This window comes from Lepidochelys kempii, chromosome 11 (assembly GCF_965140265.1).
Source record: "Lepidochelys kempii isolate rLepKem1 chromosome 11, rLepKem1.hap2, whole genome shotgun sequence".
NCBI lineage: Eukaryota > Metazoa > Chordata > Testudines > Cheloniidae > Lepidochelys > Lepidochelys kempii.
Genome location: NC_133266.1, coordinates 67,590,665 through 67,616,317, shown reverse-complemented (window position 1 = coordinate 67,616,317; position 25,653 = coordinate 67,590,665). Strand labels below are relative to the sequence as shown.

General features: G+C 40.6%; 1 protein-coding gene across 3 annotated transcripts in view; it reads right to left on the bottom strand.

Annotated features, from left to right (window-relative positions):
* The window catches only part of SPAG16 (sperm associated antigen 16), a 722,158-nt gene that overhangs the window by 125,872 nt on the left and 570,633 nt on the right, over positions 1–25,653 (bottom strand). For 2 of the 3 annotated variants that reach the window (XM_073306724.1, XM_073306726.1), the window contains one exon: positions 11,219–11,345. The exons of the other annotated variant lie outside the window; for it this stretch is intronic. In XM_073306724.1, coding sequence (XP_073162825.1) covers positions 11,219–11,345 — 127 coding nt within the window. The remainder of the gene's footprint in view (positions 1–11,218; positions 11,346–25,653) is intronic. 3 annotated transcript variants of the gene reach the window in all.

Here is a 25,653-nt window from a genome sequence, read left to right as displayed (position 1 = left end):
AACCCCCTTGATAATTTGTCAATATAAGTTTATGGCTGCACTTTTTATTGTATTTCATTTTAAAGAAGATTACATGCTTATGAAAAGGTGCCAGACTCAAAGAACTGGAGAATGACAACTAGCAGGACTAGCATAGGCAGCTGTGCTGTGCTCTCTCTTCCCTCTACCCTTTGAATATGCTTCATCCCCAAACTAGAGATGCCACCCCTCCCTCTCGACTGAGATCACCAATGGAGGTGTCAATTAGTGCCAGTTATTAGGTTACTAAATGAGGTACGGACAACTTTTCATGTAGCCTACCAGCTCTTTTTGGATTGGTCATCAAAAAGCTGTCAGACTTTTCATCACTGTTGAACTGAGCCAGATTCTAACTACTGACCAAGGGGTGACAATCTCTGTACCCCATTACTAATCTCCTGAGGCATCCTCTTGCCACTGAATGCCTGTTATACCTGACCTATTCTTTGCACTACATTTAAAAAAAAATTATACACACGCGCACACGTACACACACATATATATATATAAACCAATTCATTTGATACTTTATTTTATAAATCCCTGATTTTTATTACATTATATAATAGAGTAAGCCTTACTCAAAGCACAAGAACTGACTAAGCTGTTGATCTTTTAAGTGAAGCTTTCATGGAAGAAAGGATAGGATGACCTTCAAGGGATCTTTAGTGTCTGATTGTCTGTAGGAATAAGCTAATCAGGAGATGAAGTCTTGTATCTAAGCCAGACTTTAGATGGAACAGTGCAGTGAGGCTTCCAGAATAAAAGAAAGGAGTTTTCATTAAATACTTGTAAACACATTCAAACTGGAAATATAATAATTGTACCTTTGTGAACTAGAATTAATATAAATTCAAGAACACATGGACTTAATAAAGTCACAAGAGCAGCCAATGTTATAAGAAAACATTTAAGATGTTGAATAGATTTATATTTAAAAATACTTGTGCCTAGTTTAAGGGAGATTTAAAAAAAACGACTGAAAAATTAAATAATCTGGTTTGTCGTTAGCTGCTAGAGAATCAACATTTTGATCAGTTATGTTCCACTTGGGAAGTGCAAACCTCCAATTACTTTCAGCTTGTGTTAGTTTAACACAGGGATTTCAAAAATCATGTGGACATTTCTGGCACACACTCTCAGAACAAACGATTCACCCATCACCAAGTTATGGGCTTAATGCCAGTACAGCCGAGAGTCCTGCTCTGCCTTAAAGAATAATGTTTAACCAGTCAGCTACCGCTGCATTCAACCTGGGGTACTCAACGAAACTAACAAATCAGTATATTGCTCTAATGAGGTACCACACTTGCATCCAGAACTTAGTTTTAGTGTTGGAGATATGCAGGCATGTGAGAAGAGAATACTTAATCTACAGTGTATCTACTTGACAAAAGCTGGCTCTATTAAACAGCTGTCCATCTTCCTGCACTCAGGGGAAGGAAGCACTCCTCCCTAGCAAAGATGAAGAGAATATCAATGGGGCTAATCTCTTCAAAGTGCTAAGAGCTCAAAGCAATTGCCTGCAGTAGTACACAGTCCCCACCTCATTAGCTCAGCAAAGAAAACAGACACAAATATACAAAATACAATCCCACATTTCAGGCAAAAATATAAAGCACTGAATTTCCAAACCATTCCCCCTCTCCTTTCCAAGATACAAATATTTCATACATTTTAAATCATGTGTATATAGTGAAAATGTAGTTATACATATTAAAAACCTCTTCTCCTTCCTTTTTACACATTTAAATAGCATGGACTCTGGTCACATTGAAAAATGTTCATGTCATGGCATAAGTATTGTACAGCATAACTCCCCTTGTTAAACAAAGGAAAATTACTCACTAGCAATTCCTTCCCTTTGGAAGGCAGCGACAGTAATGAATAGACTGTGTTATATGGCTTCACCTACAAGGACACAAGGAGGCAAAATACCTGTCAATCAGATCCTATATATGAAGGCCCTGGTCCACCCACTTCTTTCCAGTTAGAGAATTTCAGAGGCAAAGGAAGATTCTGAGAGAGAGAAATTAGATGCAATGCAGAAGTCAGGGGAAAAGGATGCATGATGGAAGACAAGAGGACTACAACAAAAGATATGATCATTGAGCAATTTTGCCTTGTTTTACATTCCTGTATTCCTATCCTAACCACTGAGTCAGTCAAGGACAGCCAGTAGATATAGTCAGCAATGCCTGGAGGAGGAGGAGTGTTTATATTAATGTGTTGCTTGTAAGACTTTAAGACCAAGAGAGGCATCCTGTGATACAGCCATACAGCCCAGCTGGGACAAGGAAAGAGGTTAGGGCCTTAGGCCAACAAGACCGTCCACAGTTCCAAAAAACAAAGCTGTCTGAGCACCAGGAGACAAACAACAATACCTCTGAATTATTCTTTGTTATTTTCCTGAGAACACTGGCTTGTTACAGCAGTAACTGTTTGTCCCAATGCTTTGCAAAAACACCTGTGAGCAGGGATCTGACCCTAACAGATTATGTGCAAACACAAGGGAGTTTGGATGATAGAGTTGAGGTGAACCAGGCCATTATTGGTGTTGCCAGCTGGAGACCTACTGTCTGAAAAATATTAAGCCTCCATTGTCTTCATTAGTGATGGCTGAGTCAAAAAATCGTTGAGCTATAAAGTGATCTCCTGAAGAGATACATGTTAGGATACCAACCAGGCACGCAGAAGACATACTCCCAAAAGAAAATGAGCACTCCTTGTCTCCTCTACTCTGTTTACATCTGTGACTGTTGACTATTGGCTGCTCTACTGTCATACATGCTTGTGGAACATTGGGGAATCTCAAGTTTGTAGGACTAAGAAGATAGCCTGCAGTTATAAGAGGTTTATGCTCAGTCTCTGTTGGCCAAAGAAAGACTGTTCTCCTTGACCTCAACTCAAAAAGCTGGCACCTGTACAGCTGGTAATGAGAAGATTTGGGATAGGAAAGAGAGGCCAACTGAAAGTGGAGTTCGGGGAATCACTAGGCAAAAGGAGGACTAAGCTGGCTTGGGAAGAAAGATTCCTGGAGGTAGCGGATAGATTGCCACTAGGCTAATGTTAAGGACTTAAGAGGCCAAAGATGGGCCAGGAATCACATCCACACAGGCTGCAAAATGACTCAGACCCTTTGAAAGACCTATTGAACTAGCTGACTATCTGGATTGCTCCCCACTGGAGAGAGCATCTGAGGACTCTGAGGCAGAGATCCTATCTCTGCTGGATTCATCTTGGATCCCTCCTCAGATTCAGATTCCATCTTTTGTTTTGGCTTCTTTCCTTATTCCTTTGCTAAACAGGTCTGGAAGGAAAGACAGAAGCAGAATTATTGAGAAAAGGAGCTGAAACAGGGACTAGTGACACAAACTCCAATTATTCCAGGCTGAAGAAGGCAAAAGAACTGGAGGGAAGTGGACAGATGAGCTGTTATATCCATGGTTGGTTCACCTCCTTTATTCCTGGTAGGTGGAGCTATAACACTGTCTATAAGACAGAAAACTGAGAGTGAATAACAACTAGAAGTAGGGATTTTTGGTTTGTCTGAATTTTTACACCAAACTCAGAAAAATGCCAGTACAATTCCAAAGGATGAGTCAGACAGAACAAGCTATGTTTCCATATTCTCCTTATTTTACCCTAAATGAATTTGAAGCTCAGGCATTGAATGATGAGGGAAAAGGTACCCTGTAGATTTATTAGTGTTGTTATATAATCTGCCTTTTGGATAAAAAGATGCAGGCCAATAGGATGCTTGTAATAAATAAATTCAAATATGTATAAAAATCACCTGCCTTTCAATACAGAATTTAAAGGCATAGGGAAAAAAACCCACAGATTCAGAATATCACTGCTGCAACAAAGGCTAACTTCGTAAATGCTGCATGAGAGTATCTCTTTTTTTGTCAAGTTCTACTTTAACCATAAGTAAGAGGATACTAAATAAAGTGCAATGTAAAAACACCAGGAAAAATGGGGCCCAGATTTTCTCCTGCTCCTGAATTCTAGACTACTCCAGTTTATGCCAGCTGGCGGTGGTGCTCAAAGGCTGAGCATTGGTGGAGTGGAGGTGCATTCTGCCCCAGCCCCATGACCAGGCAGTTAATGCAGGAGAGCTGCATTAAACCAAGTGAGAGCTCTCCCTGGCTGGGAGAGTCTTCAGCTGGCCAGTTAGGACTAGATTCCATTTTGTGCCTTCTGATAGGTGCAAAGTGACCAAGAAGAAGAAGAAGAATATCACTGTCATCACTGCCATTGGCACCAATCTCTCGCAAAGATCTGGACCCAAAACTCCAGCTGAAATTGAGGAAATGAAATAATTTTGGTGTGCTTCCCATTGCAGGATCAGACCTTAAAATACATTTCACTACAAAATATTAAGTAGAAGTAATTATTTGCTTGGTTTATTTTTTTTTAAAGCACAGCACATAGTAATTTAGCCAGATCTGAATTTATTCTACTAAGCTATTTCTCCTCTTTTTAGCAAAAGGATTATTTCTGTTACACCCTTCTGCAGTTATCAGATTTCTGTGGACTAGGTTATGCCTTCAGGTAATGGATAGTGCAGAGATGGTGCCAGTCCAGGAATAGCCCCCAGAAGCAGTGTGCCTCACAGACCCCCTCCTGCCCCCGAGTCACAGTTACAGTGGCTGAAATAAAGAAAAAAAATGTGTATGGAATTTATGAAAGTGTGGAACTGTTTCCTTTTCACAAATTTCAAAGTGGACACATTTTTCATTTGTCGTGAACGTTTCTGTGCATTTTCCAAAGTTTTAACAGCAATGATCAAAATCGTGTTCCATCACAATTTCAAACATGATTTCAACAGAAAAATATGAACAACAGTGTTGTGGAAACATTCATGAAAAACAAAAAACAGATGTCAAAAATGTTTTACGAAAAGTCTGTTTTCAGAAGGTGGCTATTTTTTACTCTACATTTTCTTTGGGCTAAAATGTCTCCCCAGCTCTAATCACAGTTCCTCCCCTGCTTTCTCCTTGCTCCTGGTTGTAATTTACCACTGATCTAGACGAGCAGTTAATTACTAACTCCTCCACCAGGCGATGGCTCATCTACTCTGGCCAGTGACGGGTCTGGTGTAGAACCAAGGTTCACCCCGACCCTCCCATCTATTAGAGGGAGTGAGCAGGTGAATAGCCCAAAGCCAGGTTAGCCTGTCTATAGAAAATGTAAAGAGGGTTCTTATTCCCTTGTGCTGGTGTACAGCCTAAATCCCAAAGTAGCTCTTAGTACTCCCCCTCTAAAAGGTCAGTAGGAAAAGAGTGAAGAAAAGAATATCAGAGTGACTCCAAAATGCACGCGGTAGAGCTGAAGATTATAGCTATTTCATCACACTGCACGTGCTAGAAAGCCATACTCTACAAGTCTGATTTTCCCAGAATAAAATACTTGCTCCTTTTCTTAAATTTGCACGTTGTTCAGTGAAATAAAAACAAGCTACAGAGGCTTTTATCTTCCACCTAAAATAAAAGGGAGATGGAACCTCTGAGCTCACAGTGTATAAATTGCATTGAAATGTTTGACATGCAGTTTTAGATAAAACAAGGCTAGTAATTATTTCTAGTGCCACCTGAGCAGCCTATGGTCTTTTGCTAATAATGTGCTGTTTGCCCCGGCAAATAAAATGCAGACCAAATTAACTGAAACTTCTATTAAAGGATTATCCCATTTATGAAATCAACCTTACAGATTACAGAAAATGACTATGTATTCAATTTTGCTTGGGCACCTTTTTACTCAATTAAAAATGACTCCAGACAAATCCTTTTTGTTGTTTGACTTGAGCTCATGCAGTATATGAGGACCAGAAGGTTGGAATTATAACAATATTTACTTTAAACCTGCTAGTACAATATTCTAAGTAGCAGAGGCAGTGACCTATGCAGTTAAAGTTGTCTAACATTTCCCATTATAAGACCCTGGTTTTGGTTGCTTATAACTTTTCCAACTTGACATGGTTCAGGCTGACATTTTGCCTTTTGAGAGTCTGCCTAAGGCTGATTCTGGGGGGAAAGTGTCAGCTGAAATGGTTCAGCTGTTTTTCAGGATTAGATTGGAAAACGATGTTGTTTAGCCCATTTTGAAAAAAAAATTCTCTCAACCATTTGTTGTGAAGCTCTAGAGCCTCTATGCTTTGGAGCAGGGACTTGAGATTTGGGAGGTGAGTCACCCTGATGCCAGAGATGTGTCTTTTGCTATCCTAATGAAAATTCATCTTAATTTGGCCAAGTTATAACCTCTGGACAATCTCAAACTGTACATGCTCAGTATAGACTTTTTAGAGTTTGGCAGCTAAATTCTCTGAAGAGTCCATCTGCACAGAGCATGCTTCATCACCTCACAGTTCTATGTGCTGCCTGAATTGCAATCTCCACAGAGTGACTAAGCATCCTCATCCCAGGGATGAGCAGGACTTTCCTTATAATTACTCCTCCTAGCGGTTGTGGGCTGCTATGGCACCCTGACAATATGGAGGAGGAAGCTTCCTGGCTGAAATGTAGAGGGCTGAGTAACAGGAGGTTGGTACGGGGTGGAGATGCTGGATAAGGGGAGCAGGAGCAAGGAAAGGCAAAGGGAGGGGGGCAGAATAGGAACAGGAGCTGGGAACTAGAGGACAGGATCAGATGGAAGAAGTTGCCACTGTGAGTGTTCTGCAATCAGACCCCACGTGTCTCAAGTTGGATACCCAGAAACTGAGGAACATACAGTGGTTAACTATGAAAATGTCGGTTTATGTAACTTGCTCAGCATCACATTCACCTAGGAACTTTGGCAGAGGCAGGGCACAGAACCCTGCTCTCTAAGACAGCATTCAATTGCCTCACTCACAGGACCAACCTTTCACTGCCTCTGGATTCTCACCTCATTTGCAGCCATGCTGAGCTTTCACAACTGCAACTGAGGTCAATAGGAGCTTCAGTCCAACACACACACAGCTATGAAATGCGAGGTACTCCGAAAAATCACCTCCTAGGCATCTCAATGTGGGCACCTAACCTCAGTTGACAGCTTTGACAATATTGGCTTTAATTCCTGTGCCTCTATCCCCCACGTGTAAAATGGGGATAATAATATAACCACACCTCACAGAAGTGGAGTGAAGATAATTTGATGAATGCCTGTAAAGATCTAACATACTATGATGACAGCAGCACAAAAAAGCCCATAAGGGATGACTCTGTATTCAATTAAAGGTTTGGGTGGTGTGCGGTAAATAATGCCTGGGTCCACAAAGTGAATCCTGAGAATAAAAAGAAATATTGAATAGCAACCCACTCAAGGAGTTCATCCTGGGCACTAAATGGGGCAGGGGTCCTGTGAAAAAAATAGCATGTGACCATGTAATTAAAGACTGCACCTTATGCACAAGGGGCCCAAATTAATGTTGGACAGGCAACCTTAATACAGGCATTTCCTACATAAGAACAGCCACACAGGGTCAGACCAAAGGTCCATCAAGCCCAGTATCCTGTCCTCTGACAGTGGCCAATGGCAGGTGCCCCAAAGGGAATGAACAGACAGGTTATCATCAAGTGATCCATGCCCTGTAACCCAATCCCAGCTTCTGGCAAACGGAGGCTAGGGACACCATTCCTGCCCATCCTGGCTAATAGCCATTGATGGACCTATCTTCCATGAATCTATCTAGCTCCCTTTTGAACCCCGTTATAGTATTGGCCTGCACAACACCCTCTGGCAAGGTGTTCCAGAGGTTGACAGTGTGTTGCATGAAAAAATACTTTCTTGTGTTTGTTTTAAATCTGCTACCTATTAATTTCATTTGGTGGCCCCTTGTTCTTGTATTATGAGAAGGAGTAAATAACACTTCCTTATTTACTTTCTCTATACCACTCATGATTCTATAGACCTCTATCATATCCCCCCATAGTCGCCTCTTTTCCAAGCTGAAAAGTCCCAATCGTATTAATCTCTCCTCATACGGAAGCCGTTCTATACCCCTACTCACTTTTGTTGCCCTTTTCTGAACCTTTTCCAGTTCCAATATCTCTTTTTTGGGATGGGGCGACCACATCTGCACAGAGTATTCAAGGTGTGGGCGCACCATGGATTTATATAGAGGCAATATGACATTTTTTGTCTTATTATCTATCCCTTTCCTAATGATTCCCAACATTCCTAACTATTGAGTGCTTGCCTTGGCAAGCTTAATGTTCTTTTAACAGTGTTTTTGGATGTAATACAGACAGAAAGTGAGTCTTCTCATATGTTTAGAAAACTCAGCAAACCTTGCAGCAGAAATCATATAGCCACCATACTCCTTTTACATAGAGCAGAATTTTGCTCCTTTTCCTCAAACTGGGTGTAAACGGAGAAACACTGTCCCATCCCACTGAATCTGCCACGTATAGTAAACTGCTACATTTTCCTGGTACTACTCGCTGATTTCTGCATCTCAGCCATATCCTAAATGTCTTTCCTTACACAACAGGAGATTAGTGTGTGCACCTTAGGGTTCAAAGAGAATGTCCTGCAGCATCTATAGTTCTCACTCCTTACACTAACTGTTGCTATTAACTGTGCTGTTCATCATCTTTTCAGGTGGATTTGCTGGATGGAAACTGTGAAAAACACCCGAGAGCATCATATGCGGCAAGGTTGGTGGGTTGCTGATGAGGAAAGGAGGGGATTTGACATGTGCATGGTTTGTGAATGTTAGGTGTAGTGGTCAATATGTGCTGAGAATAGATATAAATGCCTGGAGATGGTGGTAAACTTACTTACTAAAGGACAGATCTGTTTTTAATAATAAAGGATAAGTCACAGAAATGTTAGGCCACGATACTGCAGAGAGTCGCCCACATGCTTAACTATGAGCCAGTGGGGTACCCACGGTGCACAACGTGAAGTAGATGTGCATGTCTTTGTAGGTCTGACATTAAGCTTGAGCCTGACCAAGTCTCACAATGGGCTGTGCCCTAGCTATCTCAAGGACTGTCTCACTTTCCATACCATAAGCTAGCGTTGTAGTTTCTCTAACTTCGCTCCTCCCCACACACAAACACAAAAACCCCTGGAACTATATTTAGAATGAGACTTCCAAGTAGAGGGGTGTAACATTTTGTTTGCATAGGTTTAAACTGAAGACAAGATCTACACCTAAGAAAGTGATCCAGTGAGAGAAAAGCTCAGGCAGAGAGAGAATAGACTTTACTGTTGATATTTAATCAGAGAAAGATTTAGGCAGATGTGGGGTCTATCCAAAGCCCACTTTAGGTAACTAGGGTCTTTCCATTAACTTAATTGGGCTTTGAATGAGGCTCAGAGAGAAAATGAATATCACTTTACTGGTCATATTCTCAGCTTCTGAAAAGAACTGCATCACAGCGCCAATCAGCACTTCTGCCAACAGTAACATTCAGATAAATAGAACCAGCAAAGAGCATCTTCAGCAGCACCATCTGGTTTCTCCCAACAATGTTACAAAGAAACCAGGCTTTCTTAGTAGCAGCTCTGCACTGGAGAACTTTCAGTAGCTGTCACATTGACAAAGGATGTTCCCATCTTCAGACCAAAATATAAGACCTTTCTCTTTACATTAGATTTCCCACAATAACTATCTTAAACTGGTAGCAAAAGAAAATCAAACAAAAATCTTCCATTAAGTATAATCACGTTGTTTTACAAGGAACGGATTACTTTATTTATGTAAATTTTTATATGCAGCTATCTCGGTGATGGGAACAAAACACATAATTAGATTTTAAGCAATTTGGGGCAGGGACTGTCTTTTCATTCTGTACAACGCCTAATAAAAAGGGGCTGTAATCCTAATTAGGGCATCTAAGCACTACCAGCATACAAACAACAGAGATACAAATACTGTAATATTCTATTGTAGTCAGATATTATTGCTTATGACTGCGTTCTTTTAAATTATGCTTCCTTGTGGTCATTCTTCCCAACTTGGCATCTCTGTTGTGGTTACTCCTGCAGAGAAAAAGTGGATTTTATCCAAATGATGGGAAATTTTGCCCATTCAGACTATCTGAAGCCGATAAGCTTTCTACTGGAAACTTCCCATCTGGCTCAAAATACTGCTATTGCATTTTTCAGGGATGTGACTCCTTTACAAATGCCCCTACATTACATTCCAGATATGAAAAAGCAAAACTCCTTCAAATCCACATCATGCAGAATGTGAGCTATTTTTCTAAACTCTATATTCTTACATAGAGCAGAGCTGAATTCAGACTTGTGGAAGTAGTAGAAAGTGTATAATGTCAATATAGTTTCTGAAAATGACAATACATTCTTTAGGGATTGAATATAGAGATCTGAAAAATTCCTTATAAAATGCTACAGTGTCCCATGGAACTTTTTATAGGAACAGCAACTCAGTGAAATAATATTCTATATTCTGTAGTTTTTTTACCATTATGACTGTAGTACTATTATTAGTAAACTGCTACTCTCTCACATCTCTCATATTTGATTTAAATGCTTGTGTCTGGCCTCATCAGCACTTAAGTGCATGCTTAAAGTTGAGCACACATTTAAGTGTTGCTCTGAACAGGAGTGTTTTCCAGAATTGGGACCTAAGTTTGTACTGTGATACAACTGATTATCTGCCCCTTGAAAGTGACGATTAATGTCCTAGGTAAAACAAAGCTATTTTTGTTCATTTTGTACAATGGCACCCTTAAAAATATAAAGGAGCAGTCAGTCACAATGCTAGTGACATATTGTAATATATGGCTGATGATGCAAAAAGCGTTGCACTATATATGTATTTCAATTCTTTGTACATAACAGACCACTTATTTCAATATGATAGGGCGCTGCAGGGAGAATAATAGGATTTATCATCGGTGGTTATGAAACACAACTGTTGTATAAACGTATGAAGAAGCAGTAGAAAAGGAAGAGAAATAAACCCCTCTGTTTTCCTCAGACAGTGAGCATTTCTTACCTTTATGTAATTCTTTTTTTGCATCATTGTAAATGTTTGGTTTTATGTAACAACTGAGCATTAATACAATTTGACAAATTGAAATAAGTGTGTGTCACATCATTAGTTGGTATAAACAGGCATCGATTCACGAAAGCCAATTTACACCGGTTGGGGATCTGGCCTCAGAATTTTAAACTCAATTACAAAATGCTTTCAGAGCAAAACACTTCTTTTGATAGTCAGTTTAAGAAAGGATCCTACCGGATGGGTCAAAGACCACCTGATTGCCAGGATGGGGGCCTGCATCTATAGATACCATTGGTGTTACCCTCCGAACATCCCAGAACTTCATCACACCGTAGGAGTCACAGGAAACAATGGTGTCACCCTGCCAAGTATTAAAAAATGAATAAATTATTATTTGTGCTTCAGAGAGGAAGAGAGCACTGTGGCAGACATGGAGCTCATGTGTAATAATGTTAAGAATACTGAGATAGTTACATGTTTATTATGCACCTATAATGCCCAGATTCAATGTGGTCTGTGCATGAAGATGAGAGAATGGCTTCTCAGATAAGAACACCCAAGCACATACGTGAAAGACAGTGGGGCAAACTGTTAGTTTCAAGGATCCTGTCTCCAACCAATTGCAAACCTTGTCTTGCCAAAGCTGGGAGTTACCAGATCAAAGGGCTATAAATGGTGAAAAGGTGACATGATTTGGGGGAAGTGGGGTGATTTGCCAGGTGCTGTCCATGGAGCTGTCAGTGAACCCTGACAGGGAGGCTTTAACAAGCTAACAGAGAGAAAGCTTCTGTGGAGAAGCTTAACGGCAGTTAGTCCAGAGGTCCCCACGTGGAAGATGGTTGAACACCTAATAAACTAGACATGTCCAGATGCTGTTTCCGTGTTTTTAAGATCTGTTTTCTCTTAAAGGATTTTGTTCTAAATAAATAATACTTGCCTTAAAGCTGGCTCTTTGATCACTGATGACCATTGCCATTGCCCTGGAGGGAACAGAATTTCAGGGCCTGGACAAAAGTCCGATCTGCTGAGGTAACCATGGTCAATACACAGGGGACTTCAACTCAGGGCCTGGTCTGAGAGTGGGTGACCTGCCTGATTCCATCCTAAGAGACAGGCGACGGCTAAAGGCTTGAGACCTAAATGGGGGCAGCTTATAGAGTCCAGGAAAGATGCAGTTAGCCTGGTAACTATGAATTTGTAACTGAAATTGTATCTTTAAATGCTTTCATTTTGCATGTTGTTTTGTCTTTGGGAAAACAGAGAAAGTGAATGATATTTTAAAAAAAAAATCTCTAAAAAACATAACACAATGGGGGAAAAGTTTATAAAAATTGTCAGGTTGACTTCACATTGATTGCAGATCAATTTTATATGCAAAAGAATATTTAAATGTTAGCTACACTTGAAGTTAAGCAGCACTTACACTTTGATTTTTATAGTTATTTTTATTAAGGGTAACGTTAATATTACAATGCAGAGAAAGCTTATGTGGTTACTGACTGCTAATAAAACTAGTCATTAAAATATAAATATATATACACATACAATATAAATATAATTAGTACAGTACTCTCATTAAAACTCAATCAATATAATACTTAATCTTTCATTGCAATATATCATAATCATAACCTGCACTAGACCTCCTTCCCAGACAGTGCTATTGGAGGAATTTAAAGAGGAGCTACTTTCGTCCGTGAGCTTACTGAGCTCAGAAAAAATCAGTGGTTTTGCTGTGACAAATAGTTCACAGAATAGCCACACTTATAATATCTGACGGAAACAGCAAAGAGCAAAGAGGATGTTTCAAAAGGCACATGTATGATAGCGTCCATATAGAGCCTTTTGATGGCATTAGGACAAAACATGAAACCTTTCTGTAAGGTATATTATTAAGAGCTCTCACTCTGTAGACCTTAACCAAATAAAACTCATTTTCTTCAGCGTGGGCCACATGTGAGCAGAACTGTATCCCTATATTACCCTTTTCTAAATAACTGTACAGGTTTAATAAAACCCTATTGTGAAAGGGTTTAAACACCAGAAGAAAAAGTTCACAGGAGGTGTGACACTTCTTGGGGACTGAGTCACCTTGTTCTCCCTGCCGCCAGCATCAGGGAGACATGCTTGTACTTAACTGGGTGTCATCTCCCTGGAAACACCAGCCTGTTAGCCACCCAAGTACTCTCCTCTGGGCTATTCCAGCCCCCACTTAACATTAAAAAGGTTGCAGAGCAGTTTTTAAACTAAGATGGGGGAAAGCCGATTGCTGCAGAGGAGCACGTGGATCGGACAGAGACTTCTCTTAGAGGAGAGTCTATTGATAGAGATTCTCTAGGTTTTAGTCAGGAGGAGAGGATGGATGAGGATAACATATGGGCCAGATCAGATGAGAAACAGTCACATAAAAAAGAATCTGACATATCAGAAAAGGGCAGACAGATAAGCAGTGACAAGTTTATAAAGTGCTTGTACACAAATGCTAGAAGTCTAAATAATAAGATGGGTGAACTAAAGTGCCTTGTGTTAAAGGAGGATATTGATATAATTGGCATCACAGTAAAAATCTTAAATGAATCCACATGTTCCATAGAATCTCTATGGATAGTAATTCTATGCTCTAATAAGAATATAACAGTAGGGATCTATTATCGACCACTTGACCAAGATAGTGATAGTGACTATGAAATGCTAAGGGAGATTAGAGAGGCTATCAAAATAAAGAACTCAATTATAGTGGGGGACTTCAATTATCCCCATATTGACTGGGTACATGTCACCTCAGAACGAAATGCAGAGATAAAATTTCTCGATACTTTAAGTGACTGCTTCTTGGAGCAGCTGGTACAGGAACCCACAAGGGGAGAGGCAACGCTCGATCTAGTCCTGAGTAGAGCGCAGGATCTGGTCCAAGAGGTAACTATAACAGGACTGCTTGGAAATAGTGACCAGAATATAACAACATTTAACATTCCTGTGGTGGGAAGAACACCTCAACAGCCCAACATGGTGGCATTTAATTTCAGAAAAGGGGAACTATGCAAAAATGAGGAGGTTAGTTAAACAGAAATTAAAAGGTACAGTGACTAGAGTGAAATCCCTGCAAGCTGCATGGACACTTCTCAAAGACACCATAACAGAGGCCCAACTTAAATGTATATCCCAAATTAAAAAAACACAGTAAAAGAACTAAAAAAGAGCCACCGTGGCTTAACAACCATGTAAAAGAAGCAGTGAGTGATAAAAAGGCATATTTTAAAAAGTGGAAGTCAAATCCTAGTGAGGTAAATAGAAAAGAGCATAAACACTGCCAAATTAAATGTAAAAATGTAATAAGAAAAGCCAGAAAGGAATTTGAAGAACAGCTAGCCAAAAACTCAAAAGGTAATAACAGAATGTTTTTTAAGTACATCAGAAGCAGGAAGCCTGCTAAACAACCAGTGGGGGCCCTGGACGATCGAGATACAAAAGGAGCACTTAAAGGCGATAAACTAATTGCGGAGAAACCAAATGAATTCTTTGCTTTAGTCTTCACAGCTGAGGATGTCAGGGAGATTCCCAAACCTGAGACATCCTTTGTAGGTGACAAATCTGAGGAATTGTCACAGATTGAAGTGTCATTAGAGGAGGTTTTGGAATTAATTGAGAATCTTAACAGTAACAAGTCACCGGGACCAGATGGCATTCACCCAAGAGTTCTGAAAGAACTCAAATGTGAAATTGCGGAACTATTAACTATGGTTTGTAACATGTCCTTTAAATCACCTTCTGTACTCAATGATCAGAAGATAGGTAATGTAACGCCAATATTTTAAAAAGGCTCTAGAGCTGATCCTGGCAATTACAGACCGGTAAGTCTAAAATCAGTACCAGTCAAATTAGTTGAAACAATAGTAGAGAATAAAATTGTCAGACGCATAGAAGAACATAAATTGTTGGACAAAAGTCAGCATGGTTTCTGTAAAGGGAAATCATGTCTAACTGATCTATTAGAGTTCTTTGAAGGGGTCAACAAACATGTGGACAAGGGGGATCCAGTGGACATAGTGTACTTATATTTCCAGAAAGCCTTTGTCAAGGTCCCTCACCAAAGGCTCTTAAGTAAATTAAGTTGTCATGGGATAAGAGGGAAGATCCTTTCATGGACTGAGAACTGGTTAAAAGACAGGGAACAATGGGTAGGAAGAAATGGTAAATTTTCAGAATGGAGGGGGGTAACTAGTGGTGTTCCCCAAGGGCCAGTCCTAGGACCAATCCTATTCAACTTATTCATAAATGATCTGGAGAAAGGGTTAAACAGTGAGGTGGCAAAGTTTGCAGACGATACTAAACTGCTCAAGATAGTTAAGACCAAAGCAGACTGTGAAGAACTTCAAAAAGATCTCACAACACTAAGTGATTGGGCGACAAAATGGCAAATGAAATTTAATGTGAATAAATGTAAAGTAATGCGCATTGGAAAAAATAACCCCAACTATACATACAATATGATGGGGGCTAATGTAGCTACAACTAATCAGGAAAGAGATCTTGGAGTCATCATGGATAGTTCTCTGAAGACATCCATGCAGTGTGCAGTGGCAGTCAAAAAAGCAAACAGGATGTTAAGAATCATTTAAAAAGGGATAGAGAATAAGATGGAGAATATATTTTTGCTCTTATATAAATCCATGGTACGCCCACATCTTGAATACTGTATACAGATGTGGTCCCCTCATCTCAAAAAAAGATATACTGGCATTAGAAAAGGTTCAGAGAAGAGCAATTAAAATGATTAGGGGTCTGGAATGGGTCCCATATGAGGGGAGATTAAAGAGGCTAGAACTTTTCAGCTTGGAAAAGAGGAGACTAAGGGGTATATGATAGAGGTCTATAAAATCATGAGTGGTGTGGAGAAAGTGAATAAGGAAAAGTTATTTTCTTGTTCCCATAAGAACTAGGGGCCACCAAATGAAATTAATGGGCAGCAGTTTTAAAACAAATAAAAGGAAGTTCTTCTTCACTCAGCGCACAGTCAACCCGTGGAACTACTTTGCCTTGCAGGTTAATAGGTGTACCCTGGCCCATGACTCCCTTTAAAGCATTTCCCGGTGATACCCAGCCCCTGACACTAGCTACTCACAGAATTACCACATCCGCTGTCCCCAAGGAAACAGTGTACACACCAGATTGTATGATTCATCTCAGGATCAGCCCTTTGCTTAATATCACAGCACTTAGATATGTTTATAGTGAAGGCAAACATAAGTTTACTACCAACAATTGAAGATTCAAGGGATAGTGAGGAAGGACATTGGAAATAAAAGGTTACATGTAAAACAAGATCATAACATGCTTTCTAGAGACTAAATGTAACTATTAGATTAGCCTCCTGTCTAATGAAATTTATCTCACCCAACGCCTTTTGCAGCTTCTTCTGTTCAGGTGGGCAGAAATCCTGTTTTCATGAATGTAAATGCACTGCCCATTTACTTCCTAGGTTCAGCATGAAGGAATGTCTTCTTTGACTTCTACTTATATCCCCAAAGTTAATTATCTGTACTCACAGTATAGCCCACTCCACCATTCACTTGTTTTTGTGTGTGTTCTTTTCTGCTGACTACATCTCTTTGATAACTTCCTATGTAAATGATCATCCACTGTGTTAGCTTACATGCCTAATTTACATGTGACAGAAAGGTGAATAAACATCTTTTGTCTAACAAAAGCCTGCTTCTCCATCTGTACTGTGGTACTGAGTCTAAGAACATATTTTAGAGCATAAGTGCTTCATAATATCTGTACACACATTTCACAATGATATCACAGAGCAATGTGACCTGGCTTTCATTTAAGGCGTCACATAACATTCTTTAGTGAACCAGAATGTACATACCTGAATCAGGATATTTTATAACCCTCTTGCTAGCTGGCATTAATGGGTTTTTGGGTCACAGAAGGCCTAACCAAAATAAATAAATACATGAAAATAAAAATCCCCCTATTAGGGTTTCCAGTTTGATAAGGTTGTGAGTCAACCAACAAAACACACATCACCGAAGTCTCTGGCCATAGCTCTTCCTGAGGGAAATCATGAGTTGACCATCACATAGTTTCAGGTATTTTACCCAGTACAATGTACAACTAAGATAAATTTCAAACAACATAAAAGCTGTATCAAGAGGGCAACGCATGTCTATAGAATTCTCTGGTTTTTCATCAGCTATAAAAATAATCCATGCACCTTTTTCTTCAGTACACTGAGGCCCAATGTGTTTTACTGATGCAGCTTGTCATAAAAATAAAGGGAAGGGTAAACCCCTTTGAAATCCCTCCTGGCCAGGGGAAAGCTCCTCTCACCTGTAAAGGGTTAAGAAGCTAAAGGTAACCTCGCTGGCACCTGACCAAAATGACCAATGAGGAGACAAGATACTTTCAAAAGCTGGGAGGAGGGAGAGAAACAAAGGGTCTGTGTCTGTCTGTAGTCGTCTTGGCCGGGGACAGAACAGGAATGGAGTCTTAGAACTTTTAGTAAGTAATCTAGCTAGGTATGTGTTAGATTATGATTTCTTTAAATGGCTGAGAAAAGAATTGTGCTGAATAGAATAACTATTTCTGTCTGTGTATCTTCTTTGTAACTTAAGGTTTTGCCTAGAGGGGTTCTCTATGTTTTTGAATCTAATTACCCTGTAAGATATCTACCATCCTGATTTTACAGGGGGGATTTCTTTATTTCTATTTACTTCTATTTTTTATTAAAAGTCTTCTTGTAAAACACTGAATGCTTTTTCATTGTTCTCAGATCCAAGGGTTTGGGTCTGTGGTCACCTATGCAAATTGGTGAGGCTTTTTATCCAACATTTCCCAGGAAAGGGGGGGTGCAAGTGTTGGGAGGATTGTTCATTGTTCTTAAGATCCAAGGGTCTGGATCTGTAGTCACCTAGGCAAATTGGTGAGGCTTTTTACCAAACCTTGTCCAGGAAGTGGGGTGCAAGGTTTTGGGAAGTATTTTGGGGGGAAGGACGCGTCCAAACAGCTCTTCCCCAGTAACCAGTATTAGTTTGGTGGTGGTAGCGGCCAGTCCAAGGATAACGGGGGTAATATTTTGTACCTTGGGGAAGTTTTGACCTAAGCTGGTAAAGATAAGCTTAGGAGGTTTTTCATGCAGGTCCCCACATCTATACCCTAGAGTTCAGAGTGGGGGAGGAACCGTGACACAGCTCATGAGGCAATGCCTGGGGGCTAAAGGGTTATACGGTAGGGCTATGTACCTCTTGCAAGGGAGCGTCTGCACATTTTATCACATCTATACAGAATAGGGTTTTTCAGAGGAATATTAGAAGAATTCTGGAAACATGGCCAGGGGTGGGGTGGAGGGGAGGTTACTTGAGGTATGTAGAAGGGGAATGTATTCAATCAGTGTCAAAACTCCTGGGTGAAAATACTGCTCCAGCAAAGACCCTGTGAATCTCAGGCAGCAAGTTGAAAGAACAGGGTAAAATAACTGAAACAGTGCGATGAATGGCTCAAGATTACAATATAGCAATCGAAAGAGACTGAGAAGTGCTGCCAAACTCAGGAAGGCTTTTTTCCCCCCTACTCACTGAGGTGATGCAGAAAGAGTCATAGGTTTTTTTGGTATATTAGGAAAATTTGAAAGGCATGTCTTATGAAGTCTGGGTGTTAAATGTATAAATCGTTAAAACAAGCCAAGGAGTTTTCACAGATCTGCTTATAATAGATTATACAGTCTGGTATAACTTTTTCTCATGTTAGCTCCTCAGCAAATAATAATTTCATTTTACAATGTTGGGCCTGATCCTGGAACCCTGGCTCTTGGACGCTTCTTAACTAATCTTTACCCATGCAACTAGTCCCATTGACACTCTGGTTTATGTTGTGGCATTTAGCAGCTTAGGGTAGGAAACAAGATGGAGCTGTATTGCCCCAGTGGGAATTCTGTGAGGTACTGTGCCTCAGGAGGAATGTGAATGCTGCATCATCCTTGGACTTCTCTCCTCAGTGGGCTAGATTCATAGCCAGCACAGAGGGACAGGGAGGAAAAAGATCCTGCTTATTCCCCATCCCATATGGGAAAACTTGCACACCAGGAACTGTGGTTGTGATGATGACTTAAGGGGGTGCAAAGGAAAACTCCTTGGCCCTGATCTTCCAAACACTTAACTTCTGTAGGACGACTAATCTGCTTAAAGTTAAGCACGGGCATAAGTGTTTGCAGGACAGGCAACCTTCTTCTCCACTGCTATGCACCAGTTCTACGGCTCAGGACAATCTCACCTTCAGTGGTTGGTTATATGCCTATATATGGACTATTCATGTGAGTGAGGGTAGCAAGATCAGGCCTCTCATCCTCTTCAATATTAATAATAAGTCCACACAAAAAACAATGGCAAAAGAACTGGGAGGACGCAAAGGAAACCACTCCCAAATCAGTGAATGCCATTGATCAGGTTAACCTAGTATAATCTGTTAACTAGCTGCTGCCACAGCACCAGAAAGTAAAGCAATAAAAATGTTTTTGTATAGTCAAAGGAAATGTCTGTTTTGTCCTTTAAATGTCTTATCAATACAGTCAAAGAGGAGGTGAATACATAATGCTAGCCAACTACAGATGACTACAGCAACACTAGAGAAGGAAGGAGAAAAGCAGATCGAGGGATGTGATCGTTCCCCTCTATTCGACACTGGTGAGGCCTCATCTGGAGTACTGTGTCCAGTTTTGGGCCCCACATTACAAAAAGGATGTGGAAAAATTGGAAAGAGTCCAGCGGAGCGCAACAAAAATGATTAGGGGACTGGAACACATGAGTTATGAGGAGAGGCTGAGGGAACTAGGGATGTTTAGTCTATGGAAGAGAAGAATGAGGGGGGATTTGATAGCTGCTTTCAACTACCTGAAAGGGGGTTCCAAAGAGGATGGCTCTAGACTGTTCTCAGTGGTAGCAGATGACAGAACAAGGAGTAATGGTCTCAAGTTGCAGTGGGGGAGATTTAGGTTGGATATTAGGAAAAACTTTTTCACTAGGAGGGTGGTGAAACACTGGAATGCGTTACCTAGGGAGGTGGTGGAATCTCCTTCCTTAAAAGTTTTTAAGGTCAGGCTTGACAAAGCCCTGGCTGGAATGATTTAATTGGGGATCGGTCCTGCTTTGAGCAGGGGGTTGGACTAGATGACCTCCTGAGGTCCCTTCCAACCCTGATATTCTATGATTCTATGAAAAGGCTGCTCTACAGGGAGGACTCTGGCTGCTGTATGGAATCTGAAGTGCCGACAAACCCAGCAGCTCTATGATACAGCCAAAAGGTGCCAAAGGCACAACTGAGGATGAAGCAGTAGCAGCTACAGCACCAGAAAACTCCTGAACTAGTGAAGAGTCAGGGACTAAGATGCAAAGCAGGTCTGATGTATTATATGATACACCAGCAGTGTGGAGACAGTCGGTGCTGGTGCCCACGTCAGCTGTACTGAATTTAACAGAGCACGCCATGGCCAGAACTGGAGTCAGCGCTATGGGCCTCCGCTGATCTCTGTTTGGTATCGGGGAGCTGATGGACCTGCTCCATCCCATGTGCTGGCAGGAATAAGGGGATGGTCAGCACATCTCTTACATGATGAGGAAGAGTCTCCCTGAACCCTGGAGTGGGACCTCTTTCTCACAACATCAGAGGAGGGAGTATGAGTCCTCTTCCTCTTGCAGAAAAACCCCAGAGTTCAAACATAGAGTGGCATCACAAGCTGGTTCTGAAGATAACTGCCTATAAGACGAGGACCTTAATCCCAAAGTGGGCCTCATTACCTGCTCCAGAAGGTGCTGCTTCAGCTGTAAATCTCTTTCCATCTGAGTCCTCTTTTTGAACAGAAAAAGCACCATTCCATAATGTGACCCTCACTGGGACATAACAAACATCTTATGCAGGGATTACTATTGGGGATTCCCCCTGCTACATGATGGACAGTGCTTGAACCCTGGTGAGGTCATCACACATGGCGGACAACTATTCTAACACTATTCTAACCCTAAACTAAACCTGAGGTATTACTAACTATTATCTAGAGGAAAAACTCTCCACAAACTGAGATTGAAAATGAGAGGTGAAAACAACACACAAAGCTCTGAATGTAGCCGTAGGCAGTGAGAAGGCACTAAAGGGGAGGAGGTTGGGCGGTGTTGCCCTTAGTTAGCCAGGGAGGGGCTTGGGGCATAGGGTGCAAGCGCAACCCCGACGGGTCCTGCTAGGCAAAGTTCTCTGGCTTCAGCAGGCGGGGCACACACACTTATCTGGAATACATGGCTGCATGAAGTAGTACTGGAAGTATTATTACATAAGTTAAATTATGACTTAATTAGCATCACAGTGACTTGGTGGGATAAATATCATGACTGGAATATTGGTACAGAGGAGTACAGTTTGTTCCAGAAGGACAGGCGGGGAAAAAGCAAGGAGATGCTGCAGCATCCATCAAGAAGACACACACTTGTTCTCAAGTCCAGAAGGAGGTGGGAGGCAGACCAGTTGGAAGTCTCTGGGTAAAGATAAATGGGGGGAAATACAGGGGCGATGTCATGATAGGAGTCTACTATAGGCCACCAAATCAGGAGGATGAGGTAGATGAGGCATTTCTAGACAAATAACAGAAAAATCCAAAACACAAGACCTGGAAGGAATCGGAGACTAACTACTCAGACATCTGTTGGAAAAGTAATACTGCAAAACACAAAATGTCCAGTAAGTTCTTGGAATGTATTGTTTCAGAAAGCAGAAGTATCATCTAGGGGAACAGCCATTTTAGACTTGATTCTGACTAATGGGACACAGTTGGTTGGGAATCTGAAGGGGGGTGAAAGTGATCATAAAATGATTTATTTTTCGATAAAGGAAAGGAAGGAGTGAGAGCAGAAGAATATAGACAATGGACTTCAAAAAAGTAGACTTTTTACAAACCCAGAGAACTGGAAGGCAAGATCCCATGGGAAGAAAATCTAAGAACTAAGATGGGTGAGGTAAGATCTTTTATTGGACCAATTTCTTTTGGTGACAGAGACAAGCTTTCGAGCTGCACAGAGCTCTTCGGTTCTGGAAAAGGTACACCGAGTATCACAGCTAAATGCAAAGTGGAACAGATATTTTAGCATAAGTAGTTACCACATATTCTAGGGGACAATTCAAGGTGAAGTGGCCTGTTAACATCCCTATAGTCAAAGAACAAAAAGGAGGGTTAGTGGGTTACTGATTGCTGTAAGCCATAAATCCAAGGTCTCTGTTCTGTCCGTGATTTTTAGTGTCTAGCAGAGTTATGAATTTAAGCTCCCAGGCTTTTCTTTTGAAAGTGTTGTGCACTGCATTCAGAAGAGTTGGCAGTTTCTCAAAGAGACAATATTAAAGGAGCAACAGCAAACCAACCTGAAGCAAAGGAAAGATTGGAAGAATAGCAATAGGCTAATATAGCTCTGTCAGGAGCTTTTTAATTACATGAAAATAAAAAGCAGAAACATAGACAAATTGCTAAGGACGAGAGCATGTAGGGACAAAATCAGAAAGGCTAATGCACAAAATGAGTTATGCCTTGCAAGGGACAAAAAAGGCAATATGAGATTCTATAAATATATTAGGAGCAAGAGAAAGATGAAGGATAGTGTAGGGTCTCTACTTATTGGGGAAGCAGGACTAGTAACAGACAATATGAAGAAGGCTGAGTGGTTTAATTCCTATTTTGCTTCAGTCTTCACTAAATAAATAGTGATTAGATTCTTAACACAATCCATATTAACAATAAGGGGGAAGGAATGGAAGCCACAGTAGGAAAAGAACAGGTTGAAGAATATTTAGATAAGTTAGACGTATTCAAGTTGGCAGGGCTTGATGCAGAACAGTCTGGCAGAACAGAATGCAGCTTGTTGACTTCAGTGGGACTCCAGGAATCCAGGATCAGGCTCCAGATTATTACAACTTTAAAATGGGTCAGATTCTGTGTCTAAGGCTTATAACCCTAATTTTCATTTCTTTCCTGGCGCTAATGCATGCAAGAAAAAGCATGGGGTCATCAAGCAAATAGAGACATTTAGACTTGAAGACATCCATTTCCAAAGGAGAAGGTAATGACCTGCAAACCAGTATTAAGGTACAACTACAATGAAATGTTTAGGTTCATTTGCAGGGGATGTAATATTTCAAAACTTATTTCTGGCATATTACAAAGAAATGTTGGAAACAAAATAACGAAAAACGAACAATGGTCAGTCATCATCTACATTTCTCAGAAAGCAATGAGGGACAACACATCAACTTTCTGATTATGAGGTTTTGAAAAATTACTCCAATCACCATAGATTAGATTTTCCAAACTACTCAGCGCTACAGCAGGTTGGAACATTTAGCAAAAGTTGCTGTTTTGTCAAAGGGCCAACATTTTGCAAAGACTTAGCAGTTTCCATGAAACTTCAACTGGGAATATTTTTGGGTCTACGGTAGACTGTCGATACCTGGATGGTTCGGATACTGGCCTGGGATGTGGTAGACCCAGGTGTAAGCTGATTTGGCATGATCTGGGATGAAAAATTGTGCTCAGAATCTAGTAGAGCAGGGACTTGGACTTGGAACCTTCTTTCCAATGCAAAATGAAAACAAATTTTGAAACCTCAAAAGTTGTCACAAAATGTAACTGTTGTCCTCTGTACAGCTCTACTCAGTACCAATAGTTGAGGGCAGGCTTTCATAAGAGTTTATTAACCAGATTTACAAACAATCTCTCCATGCTGAGTACTGAGTACTGTTAAAAATCTGGTCCAATATGTACTCATCTAATTCTCTGTAGTTACATATGGTTCCTTTCACAAAGTTCAGGTTATATAAATTGCAAAGGTGAGTCAGTCATGAAAAATATTACTAATACTTTTCTCAGGTGCAGTAATGACTATTCTCAAATTGCAGATTTATTCTGAATTAAGTCTCAATGAAGCTAATTTTCAATGGAAAAACAATATTGAAACTGGAATTAGCTCTGATGGCAGCCACCACAGACTTTCACAAAGGCATTGGCCCAAGTTTGCAAAACTGCATACTCACTTTGGGTGTCCAACTTGAGACATCCAAGACCTGATTTTCAGAGGTGCTGAACATCCACAACTCTATTGACTGGAGAGTTGTAAGAGCTCCAAATGAGACTATCACATGGTAGCATCCAAAATGTGAGAAGGGATGGGACATGGATGGCTATGAGGGACTTCTCCTTTAAATCGATCCTCCTCTACCCCACTTACAAGGGGAAGCGGTACTGCATAGATCCCCTGGGATGTAGGCTGCTTCAAACATTGGCATTAGGAATAGACCACCACACCTCCACTTCCTCTTCCCTTTTTCTCCCTTTTGTAGGTTATACCCATCAATATGGTCATTCCACTTACAAGAATTATTAGTTTCTATTATATCCAGTATATCATAATCTCTATAATTTAATATGATTTCTAGACCTTTTTGCATGTTGCTTGTGCTTCTGGCATTCTTGTACAGATGCTTTAGTAGGTTAATACACACATTGGTCTTAATCTTTTCTTTCAGAACAGCTCCATCTTCAGCCTTGTTTTGTATATTTGAAGTCTACTCCAAATCACTTGAATTACATGAATGCTTGTTAATTGCTACCTAATTTAAAACTTGCCTAACAAGTATTGTCAGGTTTGAACAAAGGCAATCAGCACCCCTTCTGGTTAAGAGGAACCCATCTAACCCAAACCCAAATAATCTTGGAAGGCATTCTGTAGCTCCAGTCCTTCCTTTCGATATCATCAGTGCGTGCATCAATGGGTCTGTACTATGAGACTTCTCCTTTCTTTATTATTATAATTTAACATCTGAATTACAATAGCATCGAGAGGGCTCAACCAGGCTAGTGTCTCATTGTGCTAGGCACTGTACACACATATAGTAAACGACAGTCCCTGTCCCAAAGTGTTTACAGTCTTAGTGGTAAATTGTGAGCAGGGACAGTGTACAGCTGTACTATTCTGGTGAAAATAATGTGTCCTAAACCTGCTGCAGTTTACTCCTCCCATGAGCCAGTTTAGCTGCACTGGCCAGCACAATGGCGGAGTGGAGTAACTCATAAGCAAGCCCTTAGCTTGCACTTAATACAAGTACATCTAGAAGATGACCTGCATCACTCCTGTCTTAAGTTCTCACCCATGAGGTAATTTGTGGCCAAATCAAAATGGATAGCTTCAAGTGTTATCTATAAGGATCATTACTATTGTTATTATTTACTGTTCGTATTGCGGTAGCAGATAGGAACCTTAGTCATGAACCAGAATCCCACAGTGCTAGACGCTGTACCAGGACCCTACAATCTAAGAATCAGGATCAAATAATTTCTATTACATCAAATGTTCTTGGCAGACTTTTCATGGATACCTACAAAGCTGTAATGAGCTTACTATTCCTTTCTAAAAAAGAACAGGAGTACTTGTGGCACCTTAGAGATTAACCAATTTATTTGAGCATAAGCTTTTGTGAGCTACAGCTCACTTCATCTGTGGAGTTTAGCTCTCCAAGATTTTGATTTTGACATACAACACATTTCAGGAGCTTCTAACAAAGTGGCTGATGCACTCTCCCGTGAAAGTTTCCCAGAATCAACTGGTTACAATCGTCCCTGAGATGTGGAAAATATTGTT